This window comes from Asterias amurensis, chromosome 5 (genome assembly GCF_032118995.1).
Source record: "Asterias amurensis chromosome 5, ASM3211899v1".
Lineage (NCBI taxonomy): Eukaryota > Metazoa > Echinodermata > Asteroidea > Forcipulatida > Asteriidae > Asterias > Asterias amurensis.
This window is the reverse complement of record NC_092652.1, coordinates 5,219,342-5,246,312: the sequence shown is the minus strand read 5'-3', so window position 1 is coordinate 5,246,312 and position 26,971 is coordinate 5,219,342. Positions and strand designations below refer to the sequence as shown.

The 26,971-nt window shown below is 37.1% G+C and overlaps 3 protein-coding genes across 6 annotated transcripts in view; all 3 read right to left on the bottom strand.

Moving 5' to 3' along the window:
- Nucleotides 1-26,971, bottom strand: part of LOC139937034 (uncharacterized) — a 49,863-nt gene that overhangs the window by 12,717 nt on the left and 10,175 nt on the right. For 2 of the 4 annotated variants that reach the window (XM_071931992.1, XM_071931993.1), the window contains one exon: nucleotides 21,783-26,064. The exons of the other annotated variants lie outside the window; for them this stretch is intronic. In XM_071931992.1, coding sequence (XP_071788093.1) covers nucleotides 24,230-26,050 — 1,821 coding nt within the window. In that variant the 5' untranslated portion in view covers nucleotides 26,051-26,064 and the 3' untranslated portion in view covers nucleotides 21,783-24,229. Of the gene's footprint in view, nucleotides 1-21,782; nucleotides 26,065-26,971 lie in introns of those variants that run through there. 4 annotated transcript variants of the gene reach the window in all.
- On the bottom strand, nucleotides 998-6,016 carry LOC139937439 (uncharacterized). The gene is made up of 2 exons (XM_071932580.1): nucleotides 5,875-6,016; nucleotides 998-4,797 (listed from the first exon to the last, which is right to left on the bottom strand). Exon 2 carries the CDS (start codon nucleotides 4,781-4,783, stop codon nucleotides 2,774-2,776), a length of 2,010 nt encoding a protein of 669 aa, XP_071788681.1. The 5' UTR covers nucleotides 4,784-4,797; nucleotides 5,875-6,016; the 3' UTR covers nucleotides 998-2,773.
- On the bottom strand, nucleotides 7,096-12,979 carry LOC139937038 (uncharacterized). The gene has a single exon (XM_071932000.1). The coding sequence runs from the start codon at nucleotides 12,845-12,847 to the stop codon at nucleotides 11,783-11,785; it is 1,065 nt and encodes a 354-aa protein (XP_071788101.1). The 5' UTR covers nucleotides 12,848-12,979; the 3' UTR covers nucleotides 7,096-11,782.

Here is a 26,971-nt window from a genome sequence, read left to right as displayed (position 1 = left end):
AATAGCACTCTGTTGTTACGCAAATAGCTGCAACGTTTGTGTACCATTGACCTTGTATTTGGGCTGTATGACATTTCTGTTTTGATAACACACCTATGTATGGATGAATGCAGTATGACTGGTAAACATCACCGCACTGTCGGGGGCGAACTTAGGTTATCCTCCTTTCTCTACGGGTTATCCAACAACTGCATTGTTTATATCATTCAAACTTTTCATTTTAAAGACACTGGACACTATTGGTAATTGTCAAAGACCAGTTTTCTCACCTGGTGTATCTCAAAATATGTATAAATTGACAAACCTGTGAAAACTTGAGCTTGATTGGTCGTCGGAGTTGCGAGATAACTATGAAAGAAAAAACACCTTTTGTCACATGAAGTTGTGTGCTTTCAGATGCTTGATTTCGAAACCTCAAATTTTTAAATTAAGGTCTCGAAATCAAATTCGTGGAAAATTACTGCTTTCTCGAAAACTACGTCACTTCAAAGGAAGCGGTTTCTCACCATGTTTTATACTATCAACCTCTACCCAGTACTCGTTACCAAGTAAGGTTTTATTCTGATAAATATTTTGAGTAATTACCAATAGTGTCTACTGCCTTTAAAACACCCCTGCCCATAGAATAAAAGAAATTGTTAACATAAAGAACGGTTGCAAAAGATGTGAACATTCTCACACGAGGATAATAGTTGGTAGTTTTTTAAAGTTTTGATATTTTGTTCTCAGCAATAGAAACATTCATGAAAAGACCACTACAGAATCTGTTTTTCAATTCGATACACGCTAGCTTTATTTTACTTGTTTCTATAAGGTAAACATTTCACTTACTTGAAAAATACAATGATTTACTCGATGGGGGGCTAGTGATGATCACCAAAATGTTTGACTTTGCCACCCTAGTTAAAAATACATGGTAAATGTGTATATCTTTCAACTACATTATTTACAATACACAAAACGGTTTATTCAAGAATTTCGTTTTGAAATGCTGCCCTCTGTGGTGAAGCTGGTGTAAACTAATGCTGTAATGTTCAAAGAAAAGGTTTTGGTTCGAAATTAGTTTAGATTTTTACACATGCTTCTCTCCTCTGAAACTATTTCTTAAAAACGTATAGTTGACCATACAAACAAGTTTTGCATTTCGATTGAAGCTTGATTCTATACATGTTTTGTAAAATTATTATTGCATATAAAAAGTACATTCATTGACTTGACTGCAAGGCTGGGATACAGTGGGTGATAAACATCATTGCGGTTGACTTTGCCCTCATTGCGGTTGACTTCGCCAACTAGATAAACATTGTAAATGTTCAATAACAAATCTACACATTGAACTTTGATTGTCACGCATAAACAAACCACTGTTTTTTCTTCTTCAAAATGTACATTCATTGCAATTTTCTCGTTTTAGTTTACAAGTCAACCAAGCAACCTGTTGTCACTCATCATCACATCAGGGAATTTTAGTTTATAGTTAACTTGTATGTGTATGCATTTTTCATAAAAACTAGAAGACAAAAGCACAAAGAGCGATGAGTTACATGAGACTATTAATGCTAGAGCATGTTTGTGTTTTAGGAAAACAATTGAATATGTTATATGGGTAAATTAAGTTGTTTTATCTTTACTACTCATTACTAGAAAAGACTAAGCTCTTAATGTTGAATACATGAGGATGGTTAAATAGCCATCCATTACAGAATTTACATTGAAATGTATATTTACAATAACTATGAGCTTCTGAAATTTGAATTAAATTTTTCATACTTAAAATAAACGATGCCACCAACAGATATGTATTGTGCGAAGATGTGGATACAACGTGCCATAACAACTTAACAAAAAAATGTTTACATAATTAAATTCTCAGCATATTTAAGAGTAAACAACTCTGTGTCTGCCATGCTGTTAAATATAAGAGGATTCGATGTTTAGTGCGTTAACTGTATACGAATAGTTTTGTTTACAAATGGTTCGTTAATAGCTCCTAATGCTTTTTTATTTACATAAATGATTTACAAATCGTTCCAAACATGTATTGTTTCTCATTTTAAAAGCATCAAGTTTTTTTTTGTGCGTAAGAAAATACCGTCCACAATAATTGTGCGGGTTGAATGGAATTAAATTGAACTGAATTGAATAGAATTGAATTGAATCGGTTTATAAGGAAAAACCTTTCAAAGCCAAGGGTCAATTTGAGAATCTTTAAAAAGTTACAAGTACCGTATAACTGAACAGCATAGCAAACACATACACCATTATTACAAAAATACAAGTCAATACAACATTAATGATCTACAGCAGCATGATCACACATACAATTAAAACAATCAACGTTTAACACAGTATTCAACAGCATGAACAAAGACAACGTATGCAACAGGAGGGGAATACCGCTTTGCAACAAAGAGAAAAACCCTAAATTCTTGAAATGTTGATTTTACGAAATCTGCCACTTATCCTTTCCCTCAAAGGAAACACTATGCTGTGATTGGTTTAGATTGCTATTTAGCAGAGGAACTGAGTCCAGCGACTTCAATATAGATCAATGGGGACTGCGCTGTTTTTTGTAGCGCTCTATTCTGCAGCGCACTTTATTGCGCAGTGTTTTTTGGCGGGAATCTACTCGAGTTTAAAAGGAAGCCAGTCATGCTACCGGGATGGCGGTATACTTTACTCTCTCCGGCTAACTTTACCCAAAGAGCAAGTTGTCCTTGCTCTTAACCAAATAACAAGGGTCTTGAGAATTGTTTTCCGGTCTGATATTTTACTAGACTCTTTGATATAACTTTGTGCAGTTCTCGCCAACCACTGCAAGGTGACCACGGGGAGTGTATGTGACGTCATGGAAGGTATCATTACAACGGGCTAGGATTGTGGGGTCAGTACCAAACCTGTAACGGCAAATGCAGTGCAGCTTGGGTTGCGGGAGCGGTGAGCTGTCAGCGAAAGAGAAATCCTGACTAAACACTGAACCGGGACTCTGAGGATGTGCTACTGCACCAAAACTGAAACCAGTCAAAGTCCGTTGTGCACGTACTGAACTGGTGGTGACGACTCCACTCTCTTTATTAGGCACTTTAATTAATACATATACATCAGGTTTTGGTTCCCCCTCATATACAACATAGACATCACCAACTTTATCACAACAAATCCCATACGGAGTGGCATCTAAATATCTAAAGAGTGTCTGACATTTTGTGTCATTTAAATAAAGACACATAAGTGCACTCTCATTAGGACTGGTGTAAATGATTCTCTGGTTACCCATGGCCATGTATTCATCAATCCCTGGAGCAGACAGTGTTCTGATGAGGGATCCATCGGGGTTGTGTAGAGAAACCTCTTCCTTGTCTTTATAACCCACTGCTATCAGATTGTTCTCATCTACTGCAAGGCATGTGGGTTCACTGTCAGACTCTTCACCTGGAGTGAACTCATGAAGAAGCCGACAGTTTGATGCAAATGTTTTGACATTGGGACCATCCAAGATAATAACATTGTCGTCTTTATTCACAACAAGTGAATTGGGGTTTCCTAAGTTACCACTGAGCCATGACTTACCATAAGTTTGCAAAATGTTTCCATCTGGTTTCATTATTGTGAGTGTTGCATCTTCTTGGCCCATTACAATCATACAGTCTGTGGAAAATGATCCAACACGTTTCCCACCAACTTTGGCTGTCAACATTTCCCCCCAAATTTCTTTTAGTAAAAGTGTCCCCATCTCACCTTTCATCCCATCTTTACTTTCCTTAAAACTTAAGAAGGACAGATCATACGTCAAATCTTCAGCTTCTTCTTCATCTATGTTGCTGTAGTCATGAAGATGTTTTTGTCTGTTCTTAAGGATTTTTAGGCTCTCGTAAGCTGTGTTTGAAGACTGTACTATCTTTAGTGACTCCTTTGCAAAAATAAGTTTTGCTAATATTTTACCCTTTCTACTGCCTGCATCTGAAGCCTCTTGCAAAAGGTTTTTCTCCATGTTTCTGATCTTGGAAATTTCTCTCTCTGCTTTTTCAGAAATTTGCCTCTTTGTTTCCTTGATCATGATACCAAGATTATGTAATAAAAGCTCTAACCTACTGGTTAACTTATAATTACTTCTATCTAGCTGAGAAGCACCTTCTATAATTTCTTGAATGCTTTTTTCAGTAGCACTCTTTAGATCAACGATCGTGTGAATTGGTGCCCGGTGCTGTTTTGCACATACTTTGCAGATTAGTTGCTCACACGTCATACAGTAGAAGCAGAGCTTTTGAATGGGATGGATGTCACATCTTGAGATGTTCATCTTTGATTCAGTTTGGGTTTCATCAACTTCTTGCAATTCAGCCAAAGTTTTGATCTCGTGATTCTTCAATGCAGCTAAACGTGGGTGTGCTTTCTGACACTCCAGACAGAGATAATGTTCACAATTCAAACATCGTGAAATTGCCGCGTTTTCCTCATCACAAGCCTGACACATGACCTTTGACTCTTCACCTTGTGGACGCTGTTCCTGTTTGTTGACCTCCTCCACTAGGGCAATCAGAAGGTAGTTGCTTTGTAATCCAGTCACTCCATCGAGTGGTAAGATGGTTTCTTTCTGACACAGAGGACATTTTAGTTTGTTAGTGTCAGGATTTTGAGTTTTCTTTAGTTCTTGGAGACATTTGAGGCAGTAACTGTGTGAGCAATCCAGGTTTGTGGGTTGATTGTAACGAGTGCAGCAGATGGAACACTCCAAGTGTCCCAGGATGACCTTGACTGACTCTGCTGTAAAACCTTCTGCCATCTTGAAAGTTTGATCTACAGAGAGTTTACAGATATAGATAACCAGTTATTGAACAAAGTAATTAATAACAAATGGGGAATTTATCTCTGTAGAAAATTTGCCACCTTGTTTTCATTGATTAACAGTTTCTTTTGCAATAAACAACATTGTCATGTTTGATAGAAATTCAATCTTATTATAGATTGAATCCAAAGGGATATTTTTGATTGAACAAAAAGGCAGTTTCAATTTTTTTTGTAAATTTATTTCAAAAACTTTTATGTAGGTCTTAAAATAAGAAATATCTTGGCGCCCAATTAGTTTGTTATTTTGTGCATATGTTGAGATACACAAAGTAAGAAGATTGGTCTTTGACAATTACCAATAGTGTCCAGTGTCTTTAAGAAATTAATAAGACAAAATGTTTGCAAAATTAGGTCAATTCACAAGATATAACATGAGTAGTGGCTACTTGTTCATTCTAGAGCAATCAGTCAAACCTGAAATCGTGCAATACATATGACACAGGAGGCGCAACCGGAACGACGCCATTATTGCCATATCTCTTAACTTGACACGTGTGATATTTTCAGTTTATATAGGATAGGCATCCGTCCCTCAATACTGACGATGGACTACGCCCGGGGGTTGTCATCTCTAGTTTATATACACGTACAAGTAATTGTACATTTAATTACATGTAGATGTATGTATGTTCGGAAATAAACAGGTTTTATGCAGTTAATTATTCAATCAAAAGTTGTATAGTTCTCTGAATAAAAGCGTCCATTTATAAAAGCCTGTGAAATAATTCTGCACTCAAATTTATTTAGTAATATAAGAGTCTATTTATAAATCGTGCTAAAAATAAAATATTATACCAACCGAGCAATCTCGGTGGTTTGGATTGGCAGAGGTCGTGGGTTCGAATCCCCGCCGAGTAATAATGCGCCTATGAATGATTTGTTTTCACAGAACTCGGGAAAATATTGAGTAGGCCCTCTTTACAAACGTCGCGTAAAAACCAAATAGTATAAGATTGTATACACAAACCATTTTGAAGGGAAAAAATGGTGATTTAAATCTTCACTCTTTCCTCGACGAGGACTTACCTTTTGAGACAGAATCGAATCCTTTATCCTATAAGAAAACCCCTAGATTTCTCCCTTTTCCTTACTGTATAAACCGTAATGGAGTATGACTGCGAGCTTATTGCGTACTCCACACTGTAGTTGAAACCACTGCACTGTGACTATAACGGGAGTGCCGGCATAATGTGTCTCATGTCTGCAATTATAGAGCCGACTAGACGGCTTGAATGTTATTATGTTAAGTAGGCTTACCTACAACTCAATGCTGATGCATGTCGATTGCCATTTTATTATAAAAATGTTGTTAACTTGCACATTATGTCTGGCAAAATATCATTATTTGTCCCTCGCTATAAATATGACTGCTTAAAAAACAGTCACAAGGGGATGGTGTTATGGTTTGTGTATAGAATATTAGGAGATGTGAATTGCTCCATTTCTTTGTTAAAAAATCAAAAAAATCCATACTCTCCGACGAAACAATGACGCACTTTCCATTTAGATCACATGATTTGTAACATTGACCTCTTGTGACCTCATATTGTGATCAACATCAGAGCATGGGATTGATTGTTGTATAGCTTATGATAGAGGATATAGAATCGAGAAGAGAACCATGCATGTGATTGAAGTAGGGGGCATCATTTTTCCCATGAGCCATTTTTTAAACCCAATTCGTTTGGCACAAATGAAGCAATTGAAGTTCGCGATAATTATTTTCCTCTTTTGAAGTGTGCACGGTGCAACACTAATGATACGTAGAAATGGTTGATTATACTTTGACCTTCTTGAGTAGGGCCTATAGTGGGAACACTTGCACTTGATGAGTCTGTAAAGGTCTCTCAAATTATTAAATGAAACCCACAGTTGGAAAAATAGATTTTTATACAATCTTGAAATGGCGTTAGGGGATGACCCCTTGTTGTTGATTAGTAACCGGTAGAGGGCGTAACACAGATTGTTTGTGCGGCTACATGGAATGACTGGGCAGGTCTTCACATCTGGATCGAAACAATTCATGTATTTTGTGTAACACCTCTTCTCCAGTAGTTCGTGTTGAGCAACTACTTTAATTTTCTTCTTCCATGCTGTAACAAGGTAAACGCCGCAGATCACGAAATGTCTAAACATAGCTTTGTAAATAGCGTATTCATCCTCCGTAAGAAATGTGCATGCGACGTTTTGTACACTAACACTTTTTTTTTCAATTTCATAATATTTTACCGATCTTTATTCTTTAAATATTTTTGTTTGAGCATCTTTCTAGTGAATTATCTGATACAAATGTTAAATTACAGCGTACACACATTTTTCCCCTTAGATTTACAAATTTTTAATTCACATAGTGCATTTTTTTTACGGCAATTAAAACAATATGTCCTATACTTATGATACAAAAATCATGTTTACAACTCAAACAGCGACCATGAAGGAATGTATACCTATTGGTTCGTCCTTTGAAAAGTTCACCAACAGAATTCATTGACTTTTGATATCCATAATGTTACTATATTCGATTCAATTCAATTCTATTCGTTTTATTTTTAAAGGCACCTGGAAATAGGATTTTTTTTTCTTTTTTATAAACATAAGAGTATATGTTTATTAACAATAAAACAATTTTTTGAGTAATTGTTTGTCACGATTTATATGTTAAAAAAATTAATTAAGTGCTTGGGGGGTTGACTCCGCCTACCCCTTTTGTGACGTAGGAAAAGGAAGACTTTGCCTCGATGCGTAGATAAACACACGTGCAAAAGTACATGTACTTCTAAGACGTGAGTTTGTACGCTGCGAAAAAGTTTTTTTCTGGCATTTTTCCGGCAATGCCGACCAGGTGTATTGCTGCTTGATGCAGCAAAACAACTAAAGATGGGGTCAGTCTTCATCTATTTCCTGCAGATCCCAAGTATAGGCGGTTGTGGGCTGCGAAAGTCAGATTAACTAGAGCAAAGTGGTCCGGTCCGACGTCTTTTTTCAGCGCTATGCAGCGAACACTTCGAGCCGTCGTGCTTCGAATCCGGGATACACCACTCATTTGACATGACGAGAAGAGCCATTCTTAAACACGTCGCCGTCCCAACAATTTTTCCAGCTAGTGGGAAATCGAAGAAGGTATCTGAAAGACGTAATGTACGGGGGCCTGACTACAAATTTTCTCTTCAAATATTGCGCATTGAATTACGTCACGAACAGCGCCCTCTCGGGTCGGGGCCTACTCGTAAATTTGTAAATACAATTAAAACTAATATTTTGTAACCTTAGTTAACTTTTTATTCACATTCCTCTCGTAAAAACACATATTTTAGTGACAAAAGCTTTATTTAAAAAAATACCACTTCCAAGTGACTTTAATGGTCCTATCACGGTTTTTGCATACATGCAATACACAAAATAATTACACTGACACAATCAATAATAAACTACTGAAAATAAATCAAATTAATTAGACAATGAACCACATATTAAACCACAATGGAATAGAGCATACAGACCGGTTACTGATATAGACATAAAAACTTACTTGGTAAAACCATAGAGAAAGGAACGGTAAAACTGTGCAGCTGTTGATGCATGAACCGTTTCTCAGATGTCTGAGGATTGATGCCCGTTTGCGAACTGTGGTAAGAGATGCGGTTGGTATCCGCTGTCACCTCGCTAAAGGCTGGCTCACACAAGCTACGTCAATCAGTGAATTGCAATTTTGAGTTTGCCGCCAATCATCATGTGTTGCCGTCAAATGTCGCTGACGAATCCGCTAGCGACCGCAGACGGCCGAAATTATCAGTCGCGTTCGTCGGCAAAGTTTCAAAATGTTGAACATTATTTTTATGACGGCAAACAAAATTCGTTGTGATTCCGTTCAGATTTTCTTGGAAACCGCAACCCTCATTTTCTTGACGCAGACGGCCGCAATTATCAGTCGCTTGAACTTTGGGTACTTGCCACAGGGGTCTGGTGCTCTTATAAAATCAACTAAAACATACATGTATAAAGGGAACTAATTTGGTTACTAGACACAGGGGTGCCACTCCTATGATAATTTGGCAAGAAAAAGAAAAGAAAAAACATATTAATTATCTAAGGGGGAACTCAGTCTATTTTAAGGTATGCAGTGGAATTTCACTCCCTTACTCAAGCATAGAAAAAAATGCCTTTCCTGCCACTCTTTCATTCAGCATTGGCGATCTGCGCACACCGGTTACCCACAATACAGTGCGCCGCTCCACTGGTGGACAATTGGCTGACCGCAAAGTGGAGGTTTGTGCCAGCAGTCACAATAACATTAAAGGCAGTGGACACTATTGGTAATTGTCAAAGACTAGCCTTCACAGTTGGTGTATCTCAATATATGCATAAAATAACTAACCTGTGAAAATTTGAGCTCAACCGGTCATCGAAGTTGCGAGATAACGATGAAAGAAAAATAACCCTTGTCACACGAAATTGTGTGCGTTTAGATGGTTGATTTCGAGACCTCAAGTTCTAAACCTGAGGTCTCGAAATCTAATTCGTAGAAAATTACTTCTTTCTCGAAAACTATGGCACTTAAGAGGGAGCCGTTTCTCACAATGTTTTATGTTATCAATCTCTCCCCATTACTTGTCACCAAGAAATTATTTTGAGTAATTACCAATAGTGTCCACTGCCTTTTATATAAGACCGCAACGGAATAGCGGTTATGAACATTGTTCCTCTGAAGTAATTATAGGAAGTTCGAACTCCTTCGTTCCTTGGTGTGGTCCTTTCTCTATGGTTCAACCCAGTCCTCTGTACGATTCGTACCTCTATGCCTGAATACATGAATAACAAAACGTTCCATTGAAGACGAGCATAGTATACTGTTCGAAACGTCGAGACCAAACTGGCTCTTTTCAGAGCCAACACTCCCTCAAAAGAGATTTACACATTATTGTACAGGGATGTTTACTATTTGGGTGGCTTTCTATGAATTGCAAAATTGAAGACAAAGCCGAGGAAGGACTGGTATGCAACTCTACATGGCGCAATTAATGAGTAAAGAATGGATGAAAGGAAATTGTGTGTATTGTTTGGTTGAGGCACAGCAACAGAGCATCTTAAGAATACTGAATATAAGGTAAAAACATGATTTAACATACGATGCTATTATTGTTACTAGAGACGGATATACAATCAAGTTAAATGAAATACATTATAAAGACAATTTTACATGCATGGACCCACTTGGCGCGATCGGAAGGCAGATTGTATTACGGGTAACTACATGTGTTTGGGGGCACAAATCTTGTTCTAATGGTACTCTGAACAGTCATAGATGTTCCCGGGACCTACACACTAAAGGTTGAAGCATTCGGACAATTTATAATACACATGTGAAGATTGCTTGTATTCAAAGTCAAAAGAATATTTTTTTAAGGCACAAAATAGGGTTGTTTGTGCAGATTACAATGGTCTCGACTTTTCTGCCATCCCAAACTATTTGTCAACCTCTGAGTTAACCCACTCAGAAATCACGCACATTTTTTAGAAAGAAGTCATTTCTCTCTAAAACATTTGAATTTGATTTCGAGACCTCAGAATTTGATTTTGAGGTCCCGAAATCAAGCACACAACTTTAGCAACAAGGGCGTTTCTTCTTCCATGATTCTCTCGCAACTTAAACAACCAAATTTGGCCCAAATTTTCACAGGTTTATTTTATGCATTATGTGAAGTGAGAAGACTGGTTTTTGGCATATAACATTGGTGTCCAGTGTCTTTAATGTGCATAAATACATGCCAGTATATACAGCTGTTTAAATAATAACAAAAACTATGCATATTATTTTAAGGCACTCTACAAATATTACAGCTCTGAATACGACATTTTCATTGATTACAAATTATGAAAAATTAAATACTGGACACTATTGGTAAATATTCAAATTAATTGTTAGCATAAAAACTTACGAGCAATGGAGAGCTGTTGATAGTATAAAACACTGATAAAAGGCTCACTCTGAAGTCAATATTGTTTGAGAAAGCAGTAATTTGTCACTAAAATTTATGAATTGAATTCGAGACCTCAGCTGAGCTAGGTCTTGAAATCAAGGCATCTGGAAGCACACAAGTTGTACGACAATGGTAATTTTTCTTCCATTATTCTCTCGCAACTTTGACGACCAATTTTCAAAGGTTTATTTTATACATACGTTGAGATACACCAAGTGAGAAGACTGGTCTGTTTTGACAATTACCAATAGTGTCCATACAGTGTCTTTAGAAATAATATATTGCTAACACATTAAAAAAAAACGTCTCAAATCAGCCGACTCTCAACGTAGTTAAGAATTAATTAAATTTTCTCGGCCAGCCTCCTACAATTATTTCTAAATAGCCCCAAATGGATTTTTAACTTTACTTATTCTCTTAACCTAAATTAAGTGCACTTCAGTTAAACAAACTCAAAATCTGTCACAAGTATCTATTTCTCTCATTTAAATTACCCCATCAGGCGTGTTGTTCCTGCAAGCAAATACAAAGGTCAGAATCATTTCGAGAATAACACTGATCAACGATTTTTTTTTTGTCCAACAGTCACTTGTGTCTTGATTTGATCATGAAAGTTGATTACCATCTCGTGGCATTGTCCAAGGTTTAAACAACTTGAAGAACTTGTTCGACATTTTTGTTATACATTACGAATCAACATCATTTTTTGTTGAAAAATACTTAGTTTGTACAGTGTAGTAAAGTTTCCATGGCTGTTATATAGCAATATTGCTGAAGTTTGTTTATTTACAGAAGGTTTTAGTATAATGTTCTTGTAGTCACTAAAGACATTTTTGATAAACATAATTTGGCAAAACTGCAAACAAGTACAACTTAAAAAAACAAATGGTTGCGAACTTAGATTGATTTCAGCTTGAAATTACAAACATTTTGTAGTGTCTTTTCGGTCCGATTTCTTAGACCCTTTGAAATAACTTTGTGCAGTTCTCGCCAACCACTGCAAGGTGACCATTGGGAGTGTATGTGACGTCATGGAAGGTATCATTAGAACGGGCTAGGATTTTGAAGTCAGTGCCAAACCTGTATCGACTAATGCAGTGCTTCTTGGCCGTACTGTTTTTGCTTGGATCATCTCTTGCAAAATTGTCCCACTGCAAGTAAGAACGTTGAAATGGGCCTTTGTCAGATTGGCTAAACCAAGGACTGCATTTTGAAAGGTCCACATTTACAATAATATAGACATCACCAACTTTGTCACAACAAATACCGTAAAGAGTAACGTTTCCAAATCGGAGAAATACTGTACATTTATTGGTTCCATTTACAGAAGCGCACATACTTACATTTTCACTAGAACTGGTGTAAATGATTCTCTGGTTATTCATGATCATGTACTTATCAATCCCTGGAGCAGACAGTGTTCTGATGAGGGATCCATCGGGGTTGTGTAGAGAAACCTCTCCCTTGTCTTTATAACCCACTGCTATCAGATTGTTCTCATCTACTGCAAGGCATGTGGGTTTACTGCCAGACTCTTTACCTGGACTGAACTGGCGAAGAAGCCGACAGTTTGACCCAAAAGTCTTGACCGTTGGACCGTCCAAGAAAATGATTTGGTCATCGGTATTTACAGCAAGTGAAACTGGGTTATGTAGGTTTCCACGAAACCATGACTGACCATAAGTGTGTGAAACTGTCCCCTTTGAATTTATTATAGTGAGTATTGTATCTTTGCCATTACCAACTACTAATAGATCCCCTGTGGAAAATGTTCCAATACATTCTCCGCCAACTCTGGTCGTCACCCTTTCTTCCCACTTTTCTTTTAGCAAAATTATCCCAATCCGATTTTGACTTTCCTTGAAACTTAGGAAGGAGAGATCGTACGTCAAATCTACTTTTTTTTCTTCATTTATGTTTTTGTATTCATGAAGATGTTTTTGTCTGTTCTTTAGAATTTCTAGACCCTTGGAACTTGTGTTTGAAGATTGTACTATCCTGAGCCCCTCCTGTGCAAACATATAAGTTTTGCTAATGTTTTGCCCTTTCTACTGCCTGCCTCTGAAGCCTCTTGCAAAAGAGATTCCTCAATGAGTCTGATCACATAAATGTCGATTTCTGCTTTGTTAGAAATTTCTGACCTTGTTTTTTTGATCATGATACTAAGTCTTTCCAACAAAAGATCCAATCTACTGGTTAACATAGATCTACTTTTATCTATCTGAGAAACCCCGTCTTTAATTTCTCGAAGACATTTGTCAGTAGCACTCTTTAGGTCCAAAACTGTGTGAAGTGGTGCTTGGTGCTGCGGTTTACATACTTTGCAGATTAGTTGCTCACACGTCATACAGTAGAGGCAGAGCTCTTGAATGGGATGGATGTCACATCTTGAGATGTTCATCTTTGATTCAGTTTGGGTTTCATCAACTTCTAGCAATTCAGCCAAAGTTTTGATCTCGTGATTCTTCAATGCAGCTAAACGTTGGTGTGCTTTCTGACACTCCAGACAGAGATAATGTTCACAATTCAAACATCGTGAAATTGCCGCGTTTTCCTCATCACAAGCCTGACACATGACCTTTGACTCTTCACCTTGTTGAAGCTGTTCCTGTTTGTTGACCTCCTCCACCATGGTAATTAGAAGGTAGTTGTTTTGTAATCCAGTCACTCCATCGAGTGGTAAGATGGTTTCTTTCTGACACAGAGGACATTTTAGTTTATTAGTGTCAGGATTTTGAGTTTTCTTTAGTTCTTGGAGACATTTGAGGCAGTAACTGTGTGAGCAATCCAGGTTTTTGGGTTGATTGTAACGAGTGCAGCAGATGGAACACTCCAAGTGTCCCAGGATGACCTTAACTGACTCTGCAGTAACACCTTCCGCCATCTTGAATTATGACCTATAGAGAGTTAAGGATAAAGGTAACTTTTATTGAAAGAAGTTTTCAAATCGATAAACGGATTTTTTTATACAAAGTTGAGAACTGGGCAAAATGTCAACATGCTATCTTGTTTTTAAAGGCAGTGGACACTATTGGCAATTACTCAAAATAATTATTATATAACTTTTTAACTCATCAAAATGGCCGACCATTAAATAGCAAGCGCATTTCTCTTATCATCCCTTTTTACATGAGAGAAATGCATGTATTTAAACTATACATGCAATATACTTTATTTAGGCAAATCACGATGATACTAAATGCACGAACTATTGATAGAGACAGTGTGTATATTGATATAGCATTGAAGCCATTGGACGCTTTCGGTAAACAGTGTTGTCCAAAGGCCCACACTTCGTGTATCACAACTGATATATAAAATAACAAACCTGGAAAGTTTAGGCTCAATCGGTCATCGGGGTCGGGAGAAAATAACGGAAAACCCACCCTTGTCTCCGCACGTTTCGCCGTGTCATGACATGTGCTTAAAATAAATTCGTAATTCTCGACAACGAGAATTCACAATTGTTTTAATGTTTTCTCAAAAAGTAAAGCATTTCATGGAATAGTAATATTTCAAGAGAAGTCTTTCACCAATACTTCTGTACACTTTTTTTTCTGTTCCGAAAGTGTATAATGGCTTTAACCATTGACCAGTTGAACACATTACTATTTAAAGGCAGTGGACAGTATTTGTAATTCCTCAAAATATTTATTAGCATAAAACCTTAGTTGGTAACGAGTAATCGGGAGGGGTTGATAGTATAAACATTGTGAGAAACGGCTCCCTCTGAAGTGGAGTAGTTTTCGAGAAAGAAGTAATTTTCCACGAATTTGATTTCGAGACCTCAGATTTAGAATTTGAGGTCTCGAAATCAAGCATCTGAAAGCACACAACTTCGTGTGACAAGGGTGTTTTATTTTTCATTATTATCTCGCAACTTCGATGACCGATTGAGCAAAAATTTTCACGGGTTTGTTATTTTATGCAAAATCAAATGTTGAGATATAGCGAAGACTGGTCTTTGACAATTACCGGTAGTGTCCACTGTCTTTAAAGAGTTGAGTCTTTTTCTGTTTGTTGAATCTAAGTTGTTTCCTTTTCATGTTGTCTTCTTACTTTTCGAATCAGTAAAAAGGGAATTCGTTCAGAGTTTATATATACTACAATAACTTAGGTTGATCTTCGGGTTCCAAATCAATTTTCAATCAACATTCAAGTTCAATCGGATATTGGTAAATGAACCGCGGGGTAGCCTTGCTTTTTAAAAACAAATTAGACTTAAGACTGCCGAGTGCCTAGACTTGATTTCAAGTCTATAAGACCGCAGTTATTCTTTTGCATCAGCCACGAAAATCGCCCCACAATGTAGCTATCACGGGCCCTCGACTTATCGTAGACTAATGACGAAGGTTATTTTAACAAGAGAGGGCGCTGTTTCAGGCAACTATTTTTCTATCCAGTAGACTAAAGGCACGATGGCAGACTTGGAACCAAGTCTACAGACTGCCTAATGTTTTACTCGCATTCTGTTATTGTTTGTAAGGAGGCTGTTGTACCCCGGGTTGAACGTTTGTGTAGAGAGAAGCTTTTAACAAAATATAAACGGAAGGATTTGGAACTTAGCATGTTGGAAAATATTTTAAGTAAGGTTTGCAGTCTATCCTCTATTTATGGTTGTAGTTGTTCTAAAAAGAACCACTAGTAGTTTATGATAAATCAACCCTTTAGTTTTTTAACCGCAACTTTTAAAGGCAGTGGACACGTTTGGTAATTACTCATATCAATTATTAGCGTAAAACTTACTTAATAACAAGCAATGGAGAGGTATTGATAGTATAGAACATTGTGAGAAACGGCTCCCTCTGAAGTAACGTAGTTTTCGAGAAAGAAGTAATTTTCCACTAAAAATATATTTGAGTTTGATTTCGGGACCTCAGAATTAGATTTCGAAGTCCCGAAATCTAGCATCTGAAGGCACACAACTTTGTGTGACAAGGGTGTTTTTTCTTCCATTATCATCTCGAAACTTTGAAGACCAATTGAGTTCAAATTTTCACAGGTTATTTTTATTGTGTGCATAATGTTGAGATACACACCAAGTGAGAAGACTGGTCTTTGACATTTACCAAATGTGTCCAACGTGTCGTTAAGAGAAATTTGCGTATTGGTGTTGATATAAATTTATATTAATTATACACAACTTTTACAACTTTTACACATTTTTAAATACATACATTACACATTTTTAAATACTCTATATAGATCAGTATGGCATCAAACAGTAACGGCTGCCTAGTTATTATTTAGAGCAAACAATCCAACTTCGGCAATCGTATCCGTGTAAAGGAAGAGAGAGAGAGAGAGAGAGGGATAGAAAAAGAGAAAATAAAAGTTACGTATTGGCCCAGTTTGCCTTTTTTTTCAAATTAATGTAGATCTAAATTACAGACGTTTTTTGTTGTCTGGAATTAATGATGCAGGAGGATAGCCATATGGTGGCATCCCATACATTTTGTTCGTAAATAAGGATTGTATGCAAAATTTGCCTGAAAAAGGGGTCTAAATGAGGAAGTCGATAAAAAAAAAGTCATACCTAAAAAAGTGTACATCATAAAAGTTAAATAACTCTAATATAACTTTACGCCCTAAAAGAAGGTGCTTTACACTACATTACGAAAGGAATATTTTGAAGGGAAGAAATGGTGATTGAAATCTTCACTCTTTCCTCGACGAGGACTTACCTTTTGAGACAGAATCGAATCCTTTATCCTATAAGAAAACCCCTAGATTTGTCCCTTTTCTTTGGTGTAAATTGTGTAACCAACTGCGACACTGGCAAGCCTACTGCACAACTGGTTGAAACCACTGGGGCTATGGGAGTGTCTGCATTATGTTGCTCATCTTTGTAGTTTCCCAGGACTATTTGTAGATAGCTGGCTTTTGAAGTGTGTTAAAGGCGAAGTACGACACTTGGTTACTGGAGGGGAAAATATGACCACACTGGTAATTACGTTCACAAGTAATATTCTGCCAGATTGTCAGTGTCGCGGAAGGAGCATTAAAGTACCAACAATTAAAACACATCTGACCCATATCGATGGCATTTAATAACACAAATGTTATATATGCAAGCAATCTCTGTTGAAACATAATCACTGTTCCTTGTTGTCATTATAAAACATGACTATTGTTAGATAAATAGACACATGATGGTTGTATGATGTGTGTATTGAATACTAGGGATGTGAATTGCTCTATATGATTTTAAAAAACAAAAACAAAAACCCCACAAACGAAACAAGGATAAACTTGCCCTTAAAGTCACATGATTAACATTGACCTTTTGTGACCTCATACTTGGATCAACATCATGGGCTTGTTTGTTGTAGAGCTTGCATGAACTGTATAGTGGGTGTGACTGTATACAGCAAGTCACGATTCTCTCAAACCAACTCGTGACGTTGTGATAGAAACGAGAAGAGAACCATGTTTGAATCCTCAGGGATGCTTCATTTTTCTGAAGAGGCTTTTTTGAACCCGAGTCAGTCGGCAAATAAAGCATTTCAAACTTTAAAGTATTATTTACATATTAAGGTATAGCAACAGATTAATCGCACGAATATAACTAAATATTCTTGGCCTCCCCCTCGACCCTGCGGTCTTGGTCTTGGTCTTGGTCTTGGTCTTGGTCTTGGTCTTGGTCTTGGTCTTGGTCTTGGTCTTGGTCTTGGTCTTGGTCTTGGTCTTGGTCTTGGTCTTGGTCTTGGTCTTGGTCTTGGTCTTGGTCTTGGACATGCCTGTCTTGGTCTAGCCTTGATCAAGGCGCTACAGCCAGCGCGATCTGCAAAATCCCAGTCCCCATCACTGAATTCCGCCAGCGCACCCCCATACATAACACAGTGCATATAATACGTGTACAGCGTATGTACACATACGTACTGTACATGTACATGTACATCTGTATACGGTACACTTACGGTACTGAGCCACGTGTATGAGGTTGAAAATACAAAGACACGACCGTTCCCACGACTACGCTATACTGTTCTCTCTGTACAATGTATGGTAATGTACATTTGTGTATGCACTGCATGCGTGTGCCGCGAACCGGGCCGGGGAACAGTACGTCAACAGCCTTGATCAAGGCTAGTCTTGGTCTTGTCTTGGGTGTACCGGTCTTGATACAACACTGGTAGATACGTCTACTGCGTTGACATTATAGATAGGGCCCAGAGAGGGAAAACCTGCATGGATCTGTAGGTCTCCCAAACTATCAAAGGAAACCCAGCCTTGGTAATTGGCTTTTATACAGCCTATATATAGACCCCCCGTAGAAATGTGCAGGCTACGTTATTTACAATGACACAACTTTTGTTCAAACTCACTTATACTTTAGGATCTTTATTGTTCATTGTTTTTTTTTTCAACATGAGTCTAGGGAACTCTGTATGCAAAGGTAAAGGTAAAATTAAAGTATACACACATATTCTTTCCCAAGTTGTATTTAATTTGTTTTACAACAGTTTAGTACAATGAGGCCCATACTTGATTGAGAAGTCTATGATACCAATTATGTTTACAACTCAAAACAGCGATCATGAAACAAACTGAAGCTATTGGTTCAGCCTTTTAATACAGAGCAGTTTGCCAGAAATATCCATTGACTTTTGACATCCTTAAAATAACTAAAGTATACAAAAGGGTAATTAGGTAGGTCCATAGATGTGTAAATACTTAAAGTCACCTAGAAGTGGTATTTTGTCAAAATACTTTGTCACTAAAATATGTGTTTTGATGAGTAGAATATGAAGAAACAGTTAACAAAGGTTCTAAAAATTGAGTGTTCATTTTATTAACAAATGTAAATGTAGGCCCGACCCGAGAGGGCGCTGTTCGTGACGTCAATCGAGGTGCGATATTTGAAGCACGACGCAGCAAACACTTCGAGCCGTCGCGACGGCTCGAAGTGTTTGCTGCACAGCGCTGGAAAAGACGTCGGACCGGACCACTTTGCAAACTGACCCCATTTTTAGTTGTTTTGCTGCCTCCAGCAGCAATACACCTGGTCGACAATGCCTGAAAAATGCAAGAAATAAACCTTTTTTGAAACGTACAAACTCACGACTAGGACTTGCATGTACTTGCACGTACGTGTGTTCGATGTTCGATCGAGGCAAAGTCTGCCTCGATTGACGTCACAAAAGGGGTAGGCAGAGTCACCCCCAAACAACTTTATCTATTTTTAAACATATAAATCGTTACAAACAATTATTAAAAAAATTATTGTATTGTTCATTAACATATACTCTAATGTTTGAAGAAAACAAAATTCTATTTCCAGGTGACTTTAAAACATTAGTGACAATAACAGCTTAAAAAAACAAAAACAAATTGCAGCCGTTGATTGGAAATTAGTTTCTCCTGAAACATTTGAAGCTGAGAAACGATTCATGCATGAACCGTTTCTCAGATGTATGAGGATTGATGTCCGTTTGCGAACTGTGGTAAGAGATGCGGTTGGTACCCGCTGTCATCTTTCTTAACGTGGATGGATTGGACTTTCTTGTGAATATACTGTGGACATTTTTGGCGGCCCTCTCAACAAGTAGACACTGACAAATCAGCTGAACCTTTCACATTGTCTTTTTTTTTTTTTCCGTCATAACTTCGGGCCTTTGTCGCACGGCCACGGCCCTGTCGGTTGTTTTTAAAGCTATTGAGGATACGTGGTTATCTACGCCTTATTATTCGGGTAGCGCTGAAAATTGTATTCTTAACCGATTTACCGTCTCGTTGTTGAACGCAAGCTTCTTTTAAGAAGCATGCTTCTTTTACAAGGTCATCAGTAATATCTTTAAACAGTGTGCTGTTTTTAGAAACAAACTGTTTTCCAAAATGAATTTTACAGCCTAAAAAAATAAGAAAAGAGACAAACAGGTTTTATGCTTTTGAAAATAAAATGGAGTTGGCATTCACAGGCTTTCGTAAAATTAAACGGTTTTCTCCTTTTCTTCTATAAGAAGAGGTCCTCCTCATTATTAACTAAGTCCGGTACTTGGGTACTTTTTGTAACACAAACTACAATGTCCACAGAATTTACATTAAACGGGCACAGTTTGAAGATAATGACAGTATAGAAAGCTTTACTTTTACTGCTGTTGAGGTGCTGAAGTTTTTGAGAAAAGAGTACCATGTCACGAAGTAATTGTTGTCTCAGTTTTAACTTAGCCTAAAACGTATTTCAGTACCATAAGTGATTAAAACCTTTACGTGCTGAAATAATGTTCGTGATTTAGGTCGTATCGGGGGGGGGGGGGGGGGGCGTTCACGCGTTTCACAATTTTATTTGAATGTTACCTCCTTTAAAGCTCAGGAGAATCAGTTACTGCTACGTAATATTAATAGAAAGAGTAATTAAACTGGTGCGTATAGTGCAAAATGGTTCCAGTAGTAACATTAATTCATCGCTCAAACGTGTTTTTTTGCTGAATGGCGCCCTCTTTTTGTAGTTGATGACATGAAAGCCAGACACCCAGACTCCATGAGCACTAACTGATGCTAAGCTTAGGTGGGTATCTGTTTATCCGCGCACGTGTGCTCCACACTGTTTACTTGACAAAGTGGTGGGCGGCAATGGAACTGTCATGAAATAGTTTGGGCTGAATCCGAAAGGTAAGTGAGTAACTGAAGTAATTGTTCGTTCGTTAGTTTGTTTGTTAAGATGATGTTCAAGTCGTTCCTATACATTTGCTGAACAACATAATACATAATTGCTAAACCAAAGTTAAAGCACGACAGGAGTCAAAAATAATGCAATACATGACAGGTTAGACCAGAGTTGTTGAGCGCAATCTTTAAAGATGGTCTTTTTGAAATTTTGCGCAAGCCTGTGTTGAAGTTTGCATTTGCGCAATTTTTTTAACTGAAGTGTGCCTACTATATCCAGAAATTGCGCGGCTGGGACACAAATTGTACAGGAACTACACAGTTTGCGTTACAAACAATATGACAAAGATCGCGCAGTGTTCAAAGTTTGCGTCCGAGCTACCCCTGCTAAAATTTTAAAATCATGCACCCTTTTGTTGACGAAGCTGGAAATCGAACCAAGTAGTGACGCCCTCTGTTGTTTGAATTGATCCATTTGGTGCGACCTACCAACGATGGATAGTGACTCATTATGTAGACTGGGCCCCTGTCTTTATCCGCAAGCATAAAGACAGGTCCCTGCTGGCAGATCCAGTGATTCCATTGGATACAATGATATTGGATATAAACGTGCACAGTGCCATGAGCTTTTCATAGATGCCCAAACACTCCTATCACGTCCACCATCCATAGAGTTTGACTGCGTATCTCTATGTGAAATGAATGTAGGTCAAAGGTGAACATACACGCCAGTTTGGAGGCAGGTCTCTAGCGTTATTCATGAGCCTCGAAGTGTGACGTCAGATGTTCAGGCTACTCATTATGTTGTTGGAATTGGTCCATGCGAAGGTCTTGAAACCAAGACTAGCTTTCACTTGGGTGCTGTCTGACCGAGTCAAAAGTAAAAAGGAGTACAGCGCCCAAGGATCTAATGGCTACATTGGCTGGTATAAAGTATTCTGGCTAGTGGTAAGCGAGATTGTTTGTGCTTAGTTACTTTGTGTGCATAATCAGCTACAACCTGAAATTGGACCGTGATCATTTTTTTCTTCATGTTTACAGACTAAAATGTTGGGACTGTTGCTAGATTACAATGGTGCTATTAGGGCCAAGGATACAGGTTTTATTGACACTATCTACGGGGGCTAGGCATATAAAAAGTTTTTTTGTAATGTTTGATTTTCATTTTATTAAATACCAATTCCTCCCCTAAAAATGCAAACTAATAAATATAAAAACGGTTAAGAAAACATACATTCAAATACGTGTAGGAAAAAAAAAGTAGCAGTGACTCTTGAGGATTTCAAAAAAAGTAAACTTAATTATTATCTTATTAATCTCCTGACGCACAAATTAATAAACAGGAAAATATTTAAAAGACATTATGGACATGAATAAAACATGGCTATTAAGGTTTCAACCAGGTTTCTCGTCTCACTAAACCCGGAAGCGTACAAATAATTTTCATTAGTACGACCAATCCTGTGAACATTATTTTTATGAAAGAAAGGTAGCTTTATATTGTCAACAAATTTTGACCGTAATTTATGTTGTTTTGGGGGGTTCATTTAGCCAAATTGCACTAAACAGTGTTTCATCCATGGGACCATATTATTTACAAGAAACAAAATGATCTTTGAAATCAGTGTAAGTTTTTTTTTTCTTCATTTATTTAGCCATTAATTGTCTTTACTTCAAGTTACACTATTTACAAGGTTAACAACAAAAATGTAAAGATATTTCAAGTCACAGTTGTCATGTTTTCCTTAACGTAAATGACATGTGTAGAGTCCAGACATTGGGTGAATATACACATCTAAAATACATAATGTAACATGGAACACATACCACATTTTTCTATATTAATAGACTGAGAACAAAACAATAGTAACAATAGAAAGTACTGAGTATACAGTGCTAACACACATCGGTGTATGGGTAAAAACAAACACAACCAAAAACACACCATTTATAATATCAATGCATGTAATGCTTTTAAAACAGTAAAACCAGTGACGGTGTTTTTCACTATTTTTTAGTGAAATGTGAAACAAAACAAAGTCACGGGACAAAATGACTAAGGTAAAATGTGTAAAGGCTTATGTTGTTCTTGTATGATAGCATGAAGTTTACGTATGGAATGAAATATCCTAGAAATTAATGTGTTTAGTTGAAGTGTCCTAAGCAGTACGTCTTTGCTCCATTAGTTCATAATAGAAAAATACATTCTTTAAAACCATATTAATTAATGTCAACTAAAACACCATCAACCAACCTGTTAATTTATCATAGTATTAAGTGAACATGCTTAATGTTTTTTTTTTTCAATATAAAATATTGCCTCCAATGTGTCTGCTGCCTATATTATTTACCCAGCTATAAATCAAAATAATTACAAAGAAAGTTTCAGGAGACTATTCTTGAGTAGGCCTGTTTTGCAATAATTATGTACAACAGTTTCACGATCAAATGACTTTCCCGAAAAAAAGTTTTGTGTTCGAAACAAATCCATAGAATGCATTTTGATTAAGAGTTCTGGTAGATTGAGTTTAATAATTATTATAATTAAGCATACTATTTACAAAAAACCTTTATAAATAATAATATTAATCGAACTTCTCTCTTTCTCTGTTTTTTTTTACACGTGACTACACAAAGCATGCTTTGTCATGCCTACAGGGTACTACTGTGGCCTTAACATTTAATACTCTCAAACATTTAGATTAGTTTTATAAAGCACATTTTATACAGCGAATAGTTTTTTTGTTTTAGGTTTGAAACAGAATCTCCACTGAATGGAGATAAGTTGTTTCTTGTTATCACACTGTTGATTGTTCCTCATCAAAGACGGCTTTTATTTGGTGTAATTTGAACTACATAGTTGCCTCTTCATAGAACAAGATGACAACAAATTAACATCTTTTTATCATGAGACATTGTGGAGAGAGAGATAGATCTACATAATATGTAATTTCCTATTATGTTTAAATAAACTCCTTACATTTTGATACCTTTCGGTTCTGGTATTAATCAAAAACGGGGCCCAATGGCTCTGCTTACCGTAAGCACAGAATCGGCGCTTACGGAAGCAGGGAATTCTTTGCTTACGGCAAGCGTACTTCACGGGTTAGCGGCAAAATGTGGCTTCTGCGCGTGCGAACTCTACGTTATTCTACGCTTACAAGACGTAAGCGGGGAGTCGTGACTGTAAGGGCAGAATTCGGCGGTAAGCAGAGCCATGAAATTGGGCCTGGGTCGTATGAAGTGATTGTTGTGTTTTTATGACCACACTTATCTTATGTAGCTACACTGAGGAATCCTTTACAAAATATTAACCCTAAATACAGAATACAATGATGTTATTTATTTGTGAATGTCTCAAGACGTTTATGTTTTTTCAATTTTGTTTTAATTTGCGTAGAACAGAGCAGTTGAACTTTTTAAAAATATTTAAAAGAGAAACTTTTGACTTATATTTGTTGAAAGCTATATATCGATCTACATAATAATAATGAAACAAGCTTTTCATCAAGTTCAAGTTTTACTCCACTAATCAATTCTATCTTTTTCTTTATGCAGAAGTGTCCCAATTTCAATCTCGCTCTAAACTTCACACAAAGCAATGAAAGAGAGGTCATTATAGGTGAAGTATTCTTCTTGGTCTTCATTTACAAACTGTGTCTGCTATTGTAACGTTGTCAATCTGAAATCTGGAAATGTTGATCATTGCTACTCCCAATTAATGTGTTTACTGGCTCTTTTCTGAGATCATTTATGTGTTGTCTTTATGAAATAATGGGTTTCCATTTAACGTGTCACGATTCTGTGATAAATAAAAAGGGTAGACCCCCCCCCCCCCCAAAAAACAACTTTATTATTTTTGTTACTAACTTACCCTGTTGGGTACATGTGATTGTGTCCACATGAGGCTGATTGATATCGATCCATTCAACATGTGTGCCCTGATCTGCACTAAGATGTTGGATTCTGTTAGGATAGAGTACATAGATATCACCCCCTGTGTCACAACATAACCCTTTATCACATTCGTTTATTATGGTTTCAACTTTCTTATTACCTTGATAATCAACAAATATGAGCTTCTTATTGCAAGTATAAATGATTCTCTGGTTACTCGTGGACATGTACTTAAAAATCCCTGGAGCAGACAGTGTTCTGATGAGGGATCCATCGGGGTTGTGTAGAGAAACCTCTCCCTTGTCTTTATAACCCACTGCTATCAGATTGTTCTCATCTACTGCAAGGCATGTGGGTTTACTGCCAGACTCTTTACCTGGAGTGAACTGATGAAGAAGCTGAAACTCCTTGTTCAATGTCTTGACATTAGGATTGTCTAGAACAATGAGATGGTCTTCATTGTTTACTGCAATAGCAGTGGGATAAGATATATCTTTACACTTAATTTGTGAGATTGTTTTAAAATCCTTGCCAAATTGGCGCAGTATGTTAATTTGTGAACTGTTTACAGCTACAATATCACCGGTGGAATAAGATGACAAACATGAAGCAGACACTTCCACTTTACTCATTAATTCCCAGTTTTCTTTGTTGAGAAGTGTCCCAAGTTCAACCGCATTCTCAACTTCACAAAAAGCAATGAAAGAGAGGTCATAGGTCAACTCTTCTTCTTTGTCTTCATGCACAATGACATCATGTTCATGTTTCTTGATAAATTCTTGTCTGTTCTTTAAGATTTCCAGACGATTCGTATTAGTCATTGTGCCGTGAGTGTGAGACAATGTATTCTCTGCAAATTGCAACTTTGCCAATTTCTTATCTTTTTTTCGGTACATCAATTTGGCACTTTGCTTTAATCTTATTTCTTCTCGTCTGATTTTTTCAAGTTTCTGTTCTGTATGATAAGAAATATGATTATTTGTTTCTTGAAACAAGCAGCTCAGTCTCTTGCGCATTGCAGCTATATTGAATTTGCTTACTTGCAATTGTGAAACATCCTTGCTTGCTTCAGTTTGACAAATTTCAAAAGCTGTTAACAAATCAGCTAGATTATGCATTGGTTGTTTATGCTGTTGAACTGTACATACTTTGCAGATTAGTTGCTCACACGTCATACAGTAGAGGCAGAGCTCTTGAATGGGATGGATGTCACATCTTGAGATGTTCATCTTTGATTCAGTTTGGGTTTCATCAACTTCTTGCAATTCAGCCAAAGTTTTGATCTTGTGATTCTTCATTGCAGAGAAACGTTGGTGTGCTTTCTGACACTCCAGACAGAAATACTGTTCACAATTCAAACATCGTGAAGTTGCCGCGTTTTCCTCATCACAAGCCTGACACATGACCTTTGACTCTTCACCTTGTGGAAGCTGTTCCTGTTTGTTGACCTCCTCCACCAGGGCAATCAGAAGGTAGTTGCTTTGTAATCCAGTCACTCCATCGAGTGGTAAGATGGTTTCTTTCTGACACAGAGGACATTTTAGTTTGTTAGTGTCAGGATTTTGAGTTTTCTTTAGTTCTTGGAGACATTTGAGGCAGTAACTGTGTGAGCAATCCAGGTTTTTGGGTTGATTGTAACGAGTGCAGCAGATGGAACACTCCAAGTGTCCCAGGATGACCTTACTGAGCAGTGGATCTGTTGAAACTCCTTCCGCCATCTTGAAATTGTGAACTGAAGAGATTTTGAACGATAAAAACATTTTGAAAACAAAATTAAAGCATTTGTACTTTTTGTGACACAAAACACAATGTCCACAGGTTTACATTACACTTCAACCGTTTGTAGAAAGCTTCCCTTACAATATTACTTGCTGAGGTGTTGTAGTTTTTGAGAAATGAGTTAAACAATGGTCTCAGTTTTACCATGTAAAAACGTAATTACCAGTTATGGTATATCAGGGAGGTTTCGCACGTGAACGGATACCCATGCGCATACATTTAGCTATTCGTAACTGTTAGCAGCCTCTCTGTGGTTTTGCAATCCCATAGTTTGGGTGGCGCTTTTTTCGACACTATGCACTAAAATTTTCGTATTTCAAAGTCTTTAGAAGTAAAAAAAAAATTCACAAACATGTTCAATGATTAATTTTAAAACCAGGATAGTTAACTGCAAGTTTGAGTTGTCATACGTGTTTTTTACGGCTTTAAAAACAAGATATTTTAAGATTTAAATACGAGGAGGATTTAGAGTTTTGCAAAATGGAAAAGTTCTTATAGTAAAGTTTGCAGCAGTCTTTCTAGAACACTTGTGGTGAAAGAACCAAATGGTCGTTTATAAACCATGGATGTTTATAAACCTATTCCCTTTATTTCACACCAACACTTTCAAATGTGGCTGCCTGGTCACTTAAGAGCAATCAACTCAACTACAGAAATTGTGTCCAAAAAATTAAATAAATATAAATAGGTTGAAAACAAACTAGGATAAAGGAGAAGCGATAACCCGTGATGCCCTTTGTGTTAATTCGACCCGGGATAACGTGGTATTTTCTTTTACCGTACTAAATGTTTGTCTGTCCATACGTTAGGGTACAAAAACACCTTGCTAATGCCTAACCAACCTTGTTGAGCTGTTAATG